This window comes from Trachurus trachurus (genome assembly GCF_905171665.1).
Source record: "Trachurus trachurus genome assembly, chromosome: 19".
Lineage (NCBI taxonomy): Eukaryota > Metazoa > Chordata > Actinopteri > Carangiformes > Carangidae > Trachurus > Trachurus trachurus.
In genome coordinates this window covers 22,214,492-22,230,350 of record NC_139913.1, presented here as the reverse complement: position 1 = coordinate 22,230,350, position 15,859 = coordinate 22,214,492, and the positions used below count along the sequence as shown (strand labels likewise).

General features: G+C 41.6%; 1 protein-coding gene across 1 annotated transcript; it reads right to left on the bottom strand.

The window, feature by feature from the left end:
- Positions 1-11,147: 11,147 nt before the first annotated feature.
- On the bottom strand, positions 11,148-13,525 carry lrrc4bb (leucine rich repeat containing 4Bb; the record flags this gene model as incomplete). Its single annotated transcript, XM_083993569.1, has 2 exons — positions 11,148-13,133; positions 13,283-13,525. The coding sequence occupies 2 exons, from the start codon at positions 13,523-13,525 to the stop codon at positions 11,148-11,150; spliced, it is 2,229 nt and encodes a 742-aa protein (XP_083849695.1).
- Positions 13,526-15,859: the final 2,334 nt, after the last annotated feature.

The following is a 15,859-nucleotide window of genomic DNA, read 5'->3' as shown; positions in this document are numbered from 1 at the left end:
GTTTATTAACATCATTTCTTTATTCCGACCACAGATATTCATCCCTATCAAACGAGGCTTAGTCATAACAGCTTATTTTTACCGTCTTCCCGAACATAGAGTCATCAATTCAACATTACTTATAGAGGCCCCAAGCTTTGGACTGAATTAAACTTATCACTGAGGTCCATCTCCTCTCATTGCATTTTTAAAAAGAATCTGAAGGAATTTTTTACTTTCCACAGGAACCTAATTATCTTTCTCTTAAATATATTCTCTCTGTCATTGTTCTGCTTTTGTCACATATTTTTTTGCTGTTATTTGCTTCAAGTCCTACCTTGATTCCTGCTGCTATTGATCTTTTGTCTTTTGTTTTGATTTACCTCATGTATGTTGTCTGCTTGTCTCTTGTTTTGTATTATTGACAGGGGTGGAACCTTGTACAAGTTCGCTAGGACTTTGTTCCCTCCTTGCGCATTTTTTTGTGCTAAATAAATGAACCTGAACCTGACGTAGGGCTCAACGTATTTAGTTACTTTCCACCACCGTGCAGATCTCCCTCTGTCCATCTGTTTTACTATCTCACACAAGGTATAAAGTATTCCTCTCACAGTCTAACACACACATACACAAACACACATGTGGTACTGTGGCTGGTACAGGTTGACTTTGATACTCCTGTGGAAATGGATGAGTGAGTCCACCTGTGCGGCTCTGCGGAAAAAAAACATATACATACAGTACTGAGTCTGAGTGGAAGAAAAAAGAATCGTTTCACCATATGAGGCTGTGAGACTCACACGTAAGGTCACACACACACACACACACACACACACCGCTCCGCTACAGCTGATACACAACAGTTCAGTGAGGAGTTACTAAAACATGCACAGACTCACAACTCTGCAGCTCCCTTTGCTCGCACACAAAACACACACACACTTGCACTCGCACACTCACAATGGCATGCACAGCACACCTACACTCCATCCCTTTCCCTGCCTCTCCCCCAAGTGGCTGTAGTGTTTTTGTCTTTGTTGAAATAATTGCAGTGATTTTCAAGACCGTTGTCATGGCAACGCAGAGGTTGATGCATGTTGACAGAATCTGTTGCAGGGCGACCAAGAGACTGAAAATGGAAGATAAGAGGTGGGAGGAGAAGTGGTGCGCGTGTGTGTGTACGTGTATGTGTATGTGTATGTGTGTGTGTGTGTGAAGGTGATGATGGTGGAGGGAGTGGGGAGGGGGGAGGGGGGGTGTTACATGTGCTTCAATCCATATGATAAATGGGGATGAGCAGTATGGGATGTCTCAGCCTGACAGAACGAGGCCCAAGATCAGGAGTGAACAGTTATGAGTGTATTGTGAACAGAAGAGAGAGGGAGAGAAAAGAGAGAGGGAAAGAAAAGAGAGGGAGAGAGAGAGAAAAAGAGAGAGAGAGAGAGACAGTGAGGGAGGAAAGCGGGGTGCTATTTTAGTCCGGGCGTTGTCATGGAAACTGCAGCCTCACTACAAATGGAGACATCCAGAACACATGGATCGTCAAACAAATGGCGTGCGTAGGGCCCAGCGTGAAGCTACGCCATGGCTGTGCGACACCGTGCCATCTCCGTCGAACCCACCCCCACCCATGCACCCACCCACACTGGCACCCACCCCTCCAGCCCCAGATAACAGTGGTGTCTTCTTCATCACAGAGACTGAATATCAATGGGAGGGTTGCTTTTAAGGCAGGGGGGGGTGGGGTGGGGTGGGGTGGGGGGGGGGGGAAGGGGACAACTGCATGGAGTCAGGGGCTGAAGTGACAGGCAATAGTGTCCATTCAGGCAGTGAGTCACAGCCACTTGCTCTCTGTCTTTTAATTAACAGTCTTTTCCACACTTCCTCCTCTCCTCTCCTCTCCTCTCCTCTCCTCTCCTCTCCTCTCCTCTCCTCTCCTCTCCTCTCCTCTTGTCTCATCCTCTGTCTACCCTTCCTCTGTCTGTCTGTCTGTCTCCCATTCTTTCCCTCTTCCTCTCTGCCTCTCCCACCCCCCACCCCACCCCACCCACTGCCCCTCACCCCCCCCACCCACCACCCCCAAGCCCCCCCTCTCCCGCGCTCTGAAGGACGGAGGTATTCCCACATTTCTCCGTTGCTATAGCAACACCGCAGCGAGAACAGGAAAGAGAGGACGCAGGGAAGGGAGGAGGAGGAGGAGGAGGAGGGGAGGATGGAGACATGTTGGTGGAGGGGGTAGAGAGAGAGAGGGAGAGAAAGAGTGGAGGGGGGGGGGGGGCTAAGATGAGGGGATGTGTGAACAATGCTAATGCTAATGGTAGCAGCAGCAGCAGCAGCAGATCAGCCAAGTGTTGGTGAATTCACTGCTCATCGCTTCATGCTCGGCCCAGACTCACATGTCATATCCACATTTGCATAACTGCCAGTGGAGATCAGTCTGCTGTGTATGTTGCCATGGTCATTCACATCCCCCTCAAAATAATACATGAGAACTGACTCCGCTCAACCATTTGACTTTTTTTCTTTTCCCTCTGTGACATTGACCAGCTCTGCAGAACCTGCATCCAATTTCAGTCGTTTCTTGAGCATCATTTACAAACCCTGGTATATCTCTGTGTTGTGTTGTGCTGGCTGGCTGGCAGTGTGGGGCTGAACTGCTGTGTGCTTATCTTCTAGTGATTCAATCAGTGCAAACCAATGCAGGTCAAATGACCCACTAGACTGGAAGATGTATCTATGTGGAATACACACTGAAGCCATGGGAAGACCAGAGCTATTTCATATCGATGTCATCATCCCATTCAATCAGGACAGAATGCAATCTCATTATCTCCTCATATATATCGTAGGGCGTTAGAACAAAGCGCTGTTGCATCAATTTCCCAACATGTAAAAGATGTGGAACAAGCGGCAAAGCTCATGTGGCCTGCAGAAGAGACGAGCGCCCACATCCTCCTCTTTGCTCAGTACACGTGTTTGTCCAGTTGACATGTGGTATAAAACTCGATAGATACATATCAGCCTGAAATAAATATATTCCTTATACATGCCACTGTCATGTATGAATGCTAATGCTGAGTGGTACCTGGCATCGTCTCCTGCATGTCAGCTGTCTCGCTGTCCTCTCCTTTCAATCAATAACTCATCTCTTGACGTCAATATTTTTTATCCCCCATGGGACAAAAATGTCCTTCTTTAGGACAAAAGGAGAATAAGCAAGAGAGAAGGAAGGGAATGTGAAAAATAGAGCGATCACTTTGTCCATGTGAGGAATCTCCATGACTTTCCTTGCTCTTGATCAATGTCCATTAATGTCCTGATGCGCTGATCTGCTTCTGTGCAGAGCGGAACGAAAATAATGTTATCAAACAGCCAGAGCAGTTCCTTTTCAATAATCTTAAATAATACGACATAGATGAGGAAAAGTAAGTTTGTTTTTTTGTATCAGCAGTCTTATAGGCCTACTGTACCTAAATATATAGGACATGTAAAAAAAAATCAGATTCGGCATTTACTTTTTTGTAAATAATGTGCACTTATTTTCTTGCTGAGAGATAGATAAGAACACCAACACCACTCTCATATCCGTATGGTAAATATGAAGCTACACCCAGGAGTTGGTTAGCTTAGCTTAGCACAAAGACTAGAAACAGGGAAACAGTTAGCCTCTATCTGAAGGTAACAAAATAAACTTCACAGCACCTTTAAATATGTTATGTACCGCATTCATTCTTGGTGCATTGGGGTTTAGTCGTCACTGTGCTGAGATCTGAGACTCCATAATGTGTTATTTTTACACTTTGTTTTTTTTATTAGGCCTAAACAAAAGAGATGAAACGTGCTGCAGATCTTGTTCCCTGTGGACAGAACCAGATTAGCTGTTTCCCCCTCTGTCAATCTTCTCATCTACCTCTCACCATGAGTTATAAAAAAACAACAACATACTACTACTAAACCATCGGTGGATTAAGTAAAAATTGCCATATAATTCATAGCAGCATTAAAAGGAAACATTAACCAAGCAAAGTAAAAGCATTCGCCCCTATCTGCAGTTATGGTAAATCAATACTCAAGTAAGTGTAATAATCAACAACATCAACACAGTGCCTGAAAAATGTGTTTGTGTGTGGGAGGGCACACACTGGGGAACAATTTGCTATATACCTTCCTCCAGTAATTACATGGGAAATGTGTGTTTATAATGTACACTGGAAACAAAATATGCACAGGAAAGTAATTACTTAAATCTCAGCCTCCATCATAGGCTTAAAGTGTAACAAGTGAGATGTTTGGGAGTTGGCTTCCTGCTCTTCTCTGTTTTGTTTTTTTTCTGACACTTTTTTAATGATTAGAAAGCACTGAAAGTATCTCACTATATGTGGAACACAGTCTATGAGATAAAGTGAATATGTAACAGTAAAATAACAAATGCCGCTGCATCCAAAAATGTAACCTGCATCATCAATCACAGCCCATGCACATGTACACAACAGCATCTCTACACACACACTGTTCAGCAGCGTTTAGTGGAGAGAAGAGAAACAAATGCAGCTTTTTTCACTTTTTTTCCGGGTGACATGTCTTGCTGGTTAGGTTGAGTGGTTTATCCCCAGAAGAGGCAAAGAGCTGTCTGGGGTTACGAGGGCTTCTGAGTGCCTGTCTGCAGTGTGCAGCAGATACTGTAGCTATAGCTCCCCTATAGTATGTTTTTGTATCCTCTGTATCGCTGTATTATTAATTTAGACCTTTGGGTGAGGGAGGAAAACAATATTCCCAAATCAAAAGATCTGCTGCATGGCTCTTAATGATATTTGGGAGTGGAGGGGAAATCTAAATATAGATAGAAGCAAAAGCTAAAGTATAGCCTACAGTACAGTATGAGAAAGCCTTGTGAGAACAGCAGTAGTAAGCTTGAAATTCATCAACATAGTTTCATGTAGTCAGAAACTGAATCTTTAAACAAAGAGCGGACTTTAAATCGAGCTTTCCTTTTATGCATCTTACACAAATTAGGTCCAACTGGGTCACTGTCATCTTTTCTTCATACTTTCCATAATACTTTGGATTCTCAGTCCGAGCTAAGCCAGCTAACTGTTCTGTATAGTCCATACTCATATAAACAATGCCTAAATAGGCCACAGGATCTATACTTAGTTTTTTTTCTTTCTTTCTTTTTTCTTATTGCTATGACTGCAGCCCACACAGCTGTATCACACAAACTACTCTCGTGTTAAACACATGTGTCTTTTGCTGCAGCCTTTAAAGTGTGAAGACATAAAAGGCTTTCACATTTTCATGGTTCCTCGATCAGCGGAGATGCAGCCCACAGACTCTGACACCTCTGCTTCACAGTGGAGTTTATGTTGTGTCAGGTTCCCCACAGACTCTGCAGTCTGTCTGTGGGCCAGGGGAGCTGAGGGAATCCCTGGAGAAACAAACAGCTGGGAGGTTATTGAATTTGAAGGAAAAAGACAGCATTGGGAAAAGGAGAGGATAGTGCAGGCACAGTAGATTTCTAGAAAATGACTGCACCATAACTGTGCAAGGGGAGACATTGATGCACTGTACGGGGAGTATGTTAGGCTACATTTTCCAAACAGCAGGTTTTTCTCTTTTCTTTTTAACGTAGTGTGTAGTTTAGAATTACAAGTGGGAATTTATGTTGATATACAGTATATACTGTATGCCTCCTGTGGATTATTGTGGTGTCTTGCTGCAAGGCCTGAAACTAGCATTTTTAAATTTCACCTATTCTAATTGAAAAAATCACCCTACTCCATCAGATTATATTCATGCCAACATCACAGAATGCTCGAGCTGCATTTGAGCATTTCTCTTTCATCTTTAGTGCATATTAATGTATTCTTTTCTGCTGCATGTACACTCCTTGCACACTTTCACACACACTCCCACTTCACACGAGCATTACCCTTTTCAAACACAGCAAGAAAAGGACAAATTCAAGGCTTTTCCCCACCATATGTTCACTCACTAACACAAGCTGAGAAACAGTGAAAAGCTGGTATTACAGAACATTTGGTTTGATTACGTTATTTGTCTTTGCTTTGGGTTACAGTTCTAATAAAGTACTACAGCGTTACCATGTAGGCAACATTTTCTATCGCTATTTCAGTGTGCAAGCCCTTTAACAGTGTGTCCAAGAAATCTCAAGGGGTCTGAGGTCTCTGGAGACCAGAGTACAAGCCAAGTACAATTACATTCAAGGAAATGACTTTACATAGTGCCCCCTAAGACATTTCAAAGATAAACTCCATGCTGTAAGGCCCCAATATTTTATCTAAACATAGTTTCAAATTCACCGGCGTAGTTCATGGCTGATGCATTTGTATTATGAATCCCTTGAGGTTGTTGTTTCGTAATGTGGGCTGGACTTGTATCGTGCAGTGGACATCTGTGGTAGTCCGTACAACTTCACCTCAGCCTGGGGTTCAAAGTAAGCGTAAAATATCAAATCTGGAACATGCAGATGAACAGAATACAAGAGTGAAGCAAAACAATCCGGCTCTATTTTGTCAACCGTTTCAATATGAGCACTGATAATGATGCAGGTGCTGAACAAGTGCTGCATATTTTTATCCAGCATAAAAATAATAGCAGAGATTATCAGCAGCACAAGCCAAGTCCACTGAGGTCCATTTTATGCTTGTCTTGCATGGAAAATGTCTAACTGTTCACTAACACAAACTGAATTTCTTTTCCCTACTTGTCACATTTGTAATATCACAGCATACAGAAAAAATAAGAAATGCCAGTGCAGGTTAATGCACAATTACGCTAATGTAACATGACAGAGTATTTGATTTATTAAGGCGGTTGCCATGCTGTAGAGATTACAGCATGTACTGGTGTTGTGTTGAATTTGTTAGATTAATATGACTGTACTTCTACAGCCGCCCCCTTAACCAATTAGTCTACTAATTTGTTATTAGGATGTCAGTCTGCAAAGACTGGTAGATCAGATTAAGATTCTTTTTTATTCTGGAAAAGTATGAGCCCACCTCTAGCATTATAATTCACTATTAAAAGTTTGTAATGTTTAATAAAGTCAGTGAGTAACTGTTCATATTTATAGATATTTACAACAATCAGTTTCATCTTTTTGCATTTTTTTTCACATTTAGCAGCTGCTGAGACTATTGAATTTTTTTTTAACAGCTACAATTGCTATTGCAAATGTAATTTCAAACATAACAGGATTTCAAGGTACCATTGTCTCAAACCACAAAATTATTTTCAAAGTGTGAGTTTGTCTCCTGGTTAAAGCGTGAGAAAAAAGAATGAGGTAAAAAGAAAAAAAATAAATAACAAAATACAGTGTAAACACAATTATTTTTCACACTTTTTTCATTTTGTTTTTATAAAATTTCACGCAATAACTTATTTGAAACATCATCATGGTGAATTTGTTAACTCATTTCTCAGTTAGTTAGTTGTGGTGCTCAGTAGGATGAAGTCACAATGAAGAATGAAGGTGGTTTATGTCTCTAATAGCAGAATAACTCCTTACAGCGAGCGGAAAATTGCATCACAGAAGTAGCAAACAGTGAAATAATATACCTCTCAGTCATTGTATGACAGTCATTGAAGTGCAAGTGTAGCACATGTTGAATTTGCTATAATCGAAGAAATACACTTTGCTGCCACACTGTGTACCTGGATGGATGCATGGAAAAAATGACATTTAATGACAATACATAAAGACCCAAATTCATAATATCACATACTGAAATACAACCAACAACCGGAAAAAAGAAAGAGAAAAAATAAAAACACAAAATGACATTTTTTTTCTTCCATTTTTTTTGTGTTAAATAAATCTAAATCTTTCTAGCGATTAACACTGTTCACTCTTTCTTTTTAAAAGCTTTCAAAACAGACCCAGGTTGTATATATATATTTGTTTTATCAAACAGAACGGCTTACCTTTTAAGGACCAAAAGGTCAGTCAATTTTCTAGTCTTGCAATTTTGGTGTCTCAGGTACGATAATCCATTTCATTAAGAAGTTTTGCTTCCGACAAACCAAGAAATGTCATCTGGGCTGAAGCATCCAGTGCAAGCGACGGTTGGTGCAGAGGATAGACATTTGCCAGTACTCCATGTGTAGCCAGGCTGCATCAAATCTCCACCATAATATACAGTGAGGTACAGTTGCCCAATCCGCAGATATTCAGATTCCAGTCTCAAGCTTGTGATCCTCATTTAAAAGGTGTCACGTGTTTGTTAGCATTCCTTATGTGGAGCCTCCTTTAAAACAGCATCAAGTATATGTACAATGGCAGCCACTATACTAAGATGCAACAAAGCCCTTCAACATTTCCCCCAAAAATGTTAATAACAATGACGATAACAGTGCATGGTGCATGTTATAGATGTCCAGAGGTATGAAAGGAACATTTCTGTGGTGTAACTAGGTGAGTCACCATCATAATTAAACATAGCTACAGTAGTGTTACAGAAGATTTGTGCCATGGTTAAGATGCAGACACGTACCCTCACACAGCACACAAGAAGGTATCTAATATGCTCTTTGAAATCTGACGACAGAGCCACCAAATGTAGAACATCAAGGGAGCGGCCATATGTTGTGTCTTTAGCCTTCATTTATATTCTATTTGTGTCTCAGTGGGGCTACAGTTGAATCCTGCCCACTAGATCCGTCGGTTGGGTTACAACACATTTACATTTACTATGGCTTTGAATGACATTCTCAACCTAAAACACTGACACCAAGTTGAGAGAATACATGGCTGCAATTTAGACAACCTGAGTTATTTGATCAATCCATTTAGATGTGGCATTGTAGGTATTAACAGACATATTTTCAAAAGATGGCTTAGATGTTTAGCATTAAACAGGATGATCGTGCTGTGCATTGATGTAACAGATGTTCCTTTCATGGATTAACCTCTATGACTGCTCAATCTGGGTGGGTTTCCTCTGATATCATTGCTCATATCATCATCATCATCATCATTACTATTCTTCTGTTCCTTTTCCTACTATAAGTGTGGTCTCATTCCTGATAAGTAAAACCATCATCACTCACATAAAACAGCTCATATACACACACACGCACTCACAGACTCACAGAGTTACATATACATATACGTATGTGTATATATATGTATATGGAAAAGTAAAAGAACAAAAAACAGCAAAATTACATAGAGAGCTGCATTACAGTCAAAAGCTCACTGATACTTTGTTGATCATACTATCTCAGGTACATTTATCTCTGATTTATCAATAACTGGTCCCATGTCCAGTTTGTGCTCAATTGCAACAAACATTTTCGGTTCTTGCTTGAAAAATACAGTCTGTCATCCAAAAAAGGCCATTTATTCAATGTATTTCTTAACCTTAATCAATCTTCCCATTTCAAAAACAGTGTTAAAGAATTGCCATGGGAGAAGCATATCGAGAGCTACTTTTAGACAAAAGTGCCTTCATTAAGAATATCATCTAGTTCCATCAAAAACACTAATTTTGCAAAACCAGTAGTGTCTGTAGAACATCTGTAGAAGAGTGACTAAAAGCCTGTCTGAGCATGTTAATAGAGAAGATGGCACCTATCATTACCAGAATGACTAATGGCTAAACCACAAACCATACATTCAATCCCGGTTTAGCACAGAGGCCTGCATAATGTCTCACATTTTACTTATGTGGTTGCCATATTGACCCGCCACAACCCAATATATGATTGATTTATTTCACACGTAATGATACATGGCTAGACAACTGTACACATTATATCAAACTAACAAAAATAAAGAAATACATAGTTGAAACGCAAGAAGCGTAAATGGCATTTAACATATGAAAGTTACACTATAAAAATGTGGATCTTACAATTGTCATACAACCAGACATTATTATTATTAATATACTGTACATTTCCATTCATTCCAATCATCCTAAGATGGATGTTTAATCCCTTCTTGAATGCTGCTGCAGATAGATGTCTAATCATCCTTATGACAGCATTTTATGGCATGACTATGGTAACCATGAGCAAGGAGGTCATATCAAATTCCTGTCTAAAAGCAAATATCTGGCTACTGATCTGATTTAAATAACACATTGTCAACACTTTATTTTACCCATACAGATCTTTGCATTGAATTACCTTTCCGTGTTTGTGGAACATAGTTTTACCATTATTTGATGCTGGCATTTAAGTATCAGAATTGTCAATTCAAATACCAAGTAGCTGGCTTTTACAAAATACATAATACACTCTCAGAACACAAAAGTTTGTAATGATTATTACTGAAGCAACAGACAAAAGTTTGTCAAACAGAGATCTGCATTTACTGTTCTACAACCTAAATGGACTTTATGTCACGAAGCCAATTCAAAGATTCACAATGAGTGTTGCAATTGAGCCCTTATGTTTCTGAGAAGTAGCCAAACTTAAAACATGTATCATAACCAACCTCCACTATCACCGCCCCTGATTATTCACAAAGAAACAAACTATACCAGCTTATGCATCCACCCCAAAATATCTCTGCATCGGAGTCTGCAATGATACATATTTAAATGAAAATATATTTATATAATTTGTGGATTTTTCACAGTAGTTTGTACTGCACTGTACCTTTTTGTCCATCTATTTATGCCTACATAATTTTCACCTTGAGGGAGTCTATTGAGTCACTTGAGAGAGAGTGTGGCTTTTGTTTTGTGTGGAAGAAAAATGTCTCTTGGATTTTGTTCTGTAATGTCACCGATCTTCAGTGTGGTAAGTGCTGTGCATGTCTTTCATCTCTGCTGGCCAACAACAATTTGGGGACTAATTACTCTGAAAGGCTAGTTTTTCCATATAGGAACACAGCTTGTAGAAACTGCAAAAAACATTTGCTTTGGCACAGATTTACATTGTAGCAATGTCCATTCCTTGATCTCCATGGCCATGATCGTTACTACAAACACAAGTGGCCCATTGTGGTAATCCTTGGCTCAGTACACTGTCACGGGTAAGTCTATGTGTTTGTGTATTGCCGTGTCAGTCTATCCTCTCTCCTGGTGTAACGTCAATGCACTCTAGTGTCTAATCATTCCGCGCATATAAACCCAACATCAATCCCCTCTCTGTCTCCGACTCTTGCGCACTCTCTCTCTATACTCTCACTTTTGTTTTTAGATTTGAGTCTCTTGAACGTTTTCCTTCGAGGGCCCCTTGAAGAGAAGAGGCTCCATTTGGGGATTCTGGTTTTGGCCCATGAAACCCTTGATCGATCCATGTAAGCCCATAGTCGGCATGGGGAGAGACATTGGCATTGGTGGGGACATGGAATTGGGGTTGATGTTGGTGCCATTGCCTGATGAGGTGAGCAAATTAGATGTAGAGATTGGGACTGAGGTGCAGGAGATGGGGATATCCTGGCATTGCGTGTTCTTGAGGATCCCTCCTGGTCCCATCCCTTCGCCAATACTAAGACCCATCACGTTGTTGTTGAAATGGGTCTTGTAGTAATGGTTAAGAGTATCTGTACGGCCAATGTTGGGAAGGTTGACTATTTCTGGATGATGTATCCTTAGGGTTCCGTCTCCACCTGGACCAGAATTCATTGTTGAACCACCTGAGATGCCACTTCCAGCCCCGGCTCCAATCTCATCTTCAACATTTACTATCTCGATGGCTCTGGCTGGACCGTGGTGCTTGTGTAGCTGGTGCTGCTTCCGAAGTTTATAGAAGACCACCAGCATTACAGCTGCCATAAAAGTAATGGCCACGAAGCAACCAATGATAATCTTAGTTGTTTTCATAACATCATCCAGGCCTGGAATGTTAGTTACATCCATTATGGACACAGTCACTGCGTTTTCAGTAGCTCTGTTGGCTCGTGGGGACAGCGAGGAAAGAGAGGAGAGGGAAGGTGATATAGTGATGCCAGGTCTGCCCTCTATCACCCCTCTTTGAGCAGTTGGATTAGGAAAATCTATGAAGGTCTCATTAACATACTGTCTTGCTGAGTTCTCCTCCTCTCCTCTTACTGTCTCAACTGTTTCCACAGTGACAGTGGTGAAATAACTGTAGCTGTTGCTGGGGTCTGATGCAGACACATTGAGGACGGCGGTTGCAGTTGTGTTTCCGGCGGAGTTGGTTACCATGCAAGTGTACTGCCCAGTGTCTTGCACGGTCACATTTGTGAAGTTCAGCGTTCCGTCATGAAGCACTGAGATCCTAACTCGGTACGATCCGTGGGTCATCAGAGTGCCGTTTGGAGTGAACCAATTCACCGAGGTCATCGAGGTTCCAGTGCGACATTTCAGCTCAGCAGCCATGCCCTCAGTGACATTGAGGTCAGTAGGTGGCTCAACAATCACTGGGGCAAAGCAGGTAAAGTGGGTCTGGTCTAGTTCCCCTATGTACTTGCCCTTTAGACCTGGGGGCGCATGGCAGCGGGCACAACATGTGGTGTTGCTGGGAACTGTTTCTTTCAGCCACCAGCTGAGCCACAGAACATCACAGTTGCACACCCAGGGGTTGTGGTTGAGGTGTACCCTCTCCAACTGGTGCAAAGGGGTGAAGAGGTCATGGGGCAGGGAATGCAGGGAATTGTGGGAGAGGTTGAGCTCCTCCAGGTTTTTGAGATCATCAAAAGCATTGCGTTCAATGACTGACACTCTTGAGTGCATTAGCCACAGCTTGCGAAGCGACACTAGACCCTGGAAGGATCCAGGCCGAACTATACCCAGCTGGTTCCCCGACAGCTCCAACTCCTCCAGTCGTACGAGTGGGGTGAGGTTAGGGATGTCCTTCAAGCCGCACATGCCAAGATTCAAGAAGCGCAAGTTTACCAGACCTTCGAAGGCAGCCTCTGAGATGAAATCCAGCTTCCTGAGTTCCCCTAGGTCGAGACGTCGCAAAGAGGGAACACGGTGAAAGGCAAATGCCGGTAGCGTCTCGATGGGGTTGTTTCGTAGCCATAGTTCCCTTAGCTTGCTGAGGTACTCAAAGGCTTGCGACGGTACCACTGTGAGACGGTTGTCAAAAAGCTCCAGCGTGTTGAGGTTGGGAAGGCCATTGAAAGCTCCCACCTCAATTTGTCGGATGTGGTTCTTAGAGAGCTGGAGGATTTCCAAATGCCGCAGGTGCTTAAATGTGTCAGACTTGATCACCTGGTGTAGAAAACAAACAAACAAACAGACAAAAAAACAGGGAGGCGCATTGTAGCAACGCCAGAATTACTGCCATCAACATACAGAAAATGAGTCACAATGTGAGCAGAATTTAGGGTCTGCGTGTAGAAGTGTAGAGTTATATTTACCTGAATTGTGTTCTCTTGTAGATTGAGGTATCTTGTGTTCTCTGAAATACTCTCTGGTACTTGATCTAAAGTCTTCCTTGTACAGATGACACGGCTCGCCTGGTTGGAGCAGGTACAGGGGGTGGGGCAGGGGGGTGCTGCCTCTGTGAGCTGAGGTCCATGGTTGTGCAGCCACAACAAAAGCTGGACCAACCAGAGGAGGGGGGAAGGGGTGCAGGGGCTGGTCACCATGACAACACGCATGGCAAATGAGTCATGACCCACCCCTATTGCTATGATATTGATAAGTCACCTCCAAACAGGGGAATTTAAGTGCTTATCTTGATGTTCATATTTGATTCTCTTATTCTTTTGTTTCTCCTTCGAGCAGTCAGTTTAGAAATTGAAAGGGAAAGTGCAATGTTATATTAAAGACTATTTATCATTAATGGATTCTTATTATACTTTGCTCATGCCTCACACACCTTATTCTCTTCAGTATGTCATTTTAGGGAACCCTGGATTTTTTTGTTCCCATGGCAATCATTAGCGTAGAAATCAAATTTTGGGGAGGATTTGCTCTTGAAAGTGTTGTCCCTGTGGAGGCTGTTGCTTCTCACTGTAGGGGGAAGAGAGAAAAGCAGAGAGAGGAAGGAGGTCAAGTAAGTGCACAGTGCTTTAGCTTCAAGATATCAGCCTACCACAAACACGCAAGTATTCCCAGGAATTAATGTAATATATCAAAATACTACACTGTCTTGTAACGGGACATTGTAATATCTTCTCTAAAGAGACAGGCCTGTAGTCAAACTGGCGAGTCAGCTGCCATTTTCCTCATAGGTTGAACTTAACATCTGGGTTATGGTGTGAAATGGCCACAAAATTCTAAAAACCTCAAGCTGGATCACAAGTGCTGCAGCATAGCCATTAGGATGAGAGTCTCATCATCTGCTGGTATGCGTCTAGTCAGCTGCACAGAAGTAGAATCTCACATTTTAAAGAATGCAAAGTTGTTGAATGCAATTACAACTGCCGCTGGGACTCATCTAGACCTAAGGTTAATGCAGAGATTCATGCAATCCATCATGAGGCAGCAGCACAGCATTACAAATGAGATAACAAATGATGCCTGCATGCAGTAATTTAGCAATTAAGATATGAAGGAATGATTATTTACTCCTGCTTTTTTAACTGCAATGCACATGCTGTGTACAATGAGTGACACACAATCAGAAATGATCCCCAACCAATGAAGGTGATAAAGGCACACATGAATATTGACAGCTAGCTTGTGAAGGATGTTGCAAAACCCTTTAATGTCTTTTGTAACACATATTGTGTGTGTCTTTGGTTAAGAGAGTGTCACACACACTTCTTGAAGAAACAGAAATGGCTGCGAGCATCAGCAGACTCACTAAATTTAGAAATGCTTGGGCTTGTTCCCTTATACTGATTAAACCACAGAGAAAGTGTTCATTGTTTTCTCAAGCTCGACACGATGACTCTAGCAGTCACAAGCCTGTGTTGCCCATTGAAAACAAACAAGAGGATCTTTGTTACCTGTTAAATTTTGTGACTAATGTGTTACAATTACCAACATCCCATTTATTATAACTCTCTGATACATTTTCTGAGTGGTTTAGTGTCTAATAAACAGGGTATTTTTTAAAAGCTTCCATGGCAGTCCTTAGCATCTCCACCTAGAAACACGGTTGCTGTGGCAACCTGCTCACTCACCATCTTGTGTTTTTACTGTCCAGTGCCCTATTCCACATTACTGTGTTTAGCTGAGCTTGATGAACATTTGCTGCTCAAAACTGATCACAAACATATTTTTGGTCTGAAACAACATGTCTTTGACTTTAAGCTGAAGGTGTTTTCACTTTTTACCAGATATACCATCAATGGTTTATTGCTCAGTAAGATAACTCGACCAAAAGGAAAAAAAAATAGCATTGCCTATATGCAAATATATATTTAGCCTATAAGTGCAGGGAACCCGGACGGAGCACACATTTGAACCTTGGCCTTCCTTATCACAACAGAGGGAACAAATCTGCCATGAATCTTAATATCTACAAGGTCTGAGGATTAGGTCAACATCAGTCTTTATTAAAAACATAGCTCTGAGAACTCTTAAAGCAGCTATTAAGAAAGCTCATAAGGGAGTGTATGCTAAAAATAGACTTTTTCAGATGCTCTGCACATCCCACAGACTCTCTCTCTTTCTCTATGTGTGTGCATGTGTGACACATGCACACACAATCCCATATCCACAACCTTCCTACAGTAAGTGTATCTGCCACAGAGAAATAATAACACATTATCCATCTCTGCTTAGCGAACAGATGTACATTTTTAAACACAACTTCTGAACCCCATCCAGCAGGTGATTATGCATTTCAGAAATTAAACAGAGTTGAAAAAGAAAGAAAAACGCTCCAGTGTCTGTCCCAGACGTCAGAACTGTATCTGATCCAGAATGGTGGTTAGATGGTTTGAATGGTTATCAGCTCATCAGAAAAAATGATTCATGGAAGCATCAAAACACAACATCATTAATATTCAGTTGGTAAAAGAATGGATACCACTGCCCTG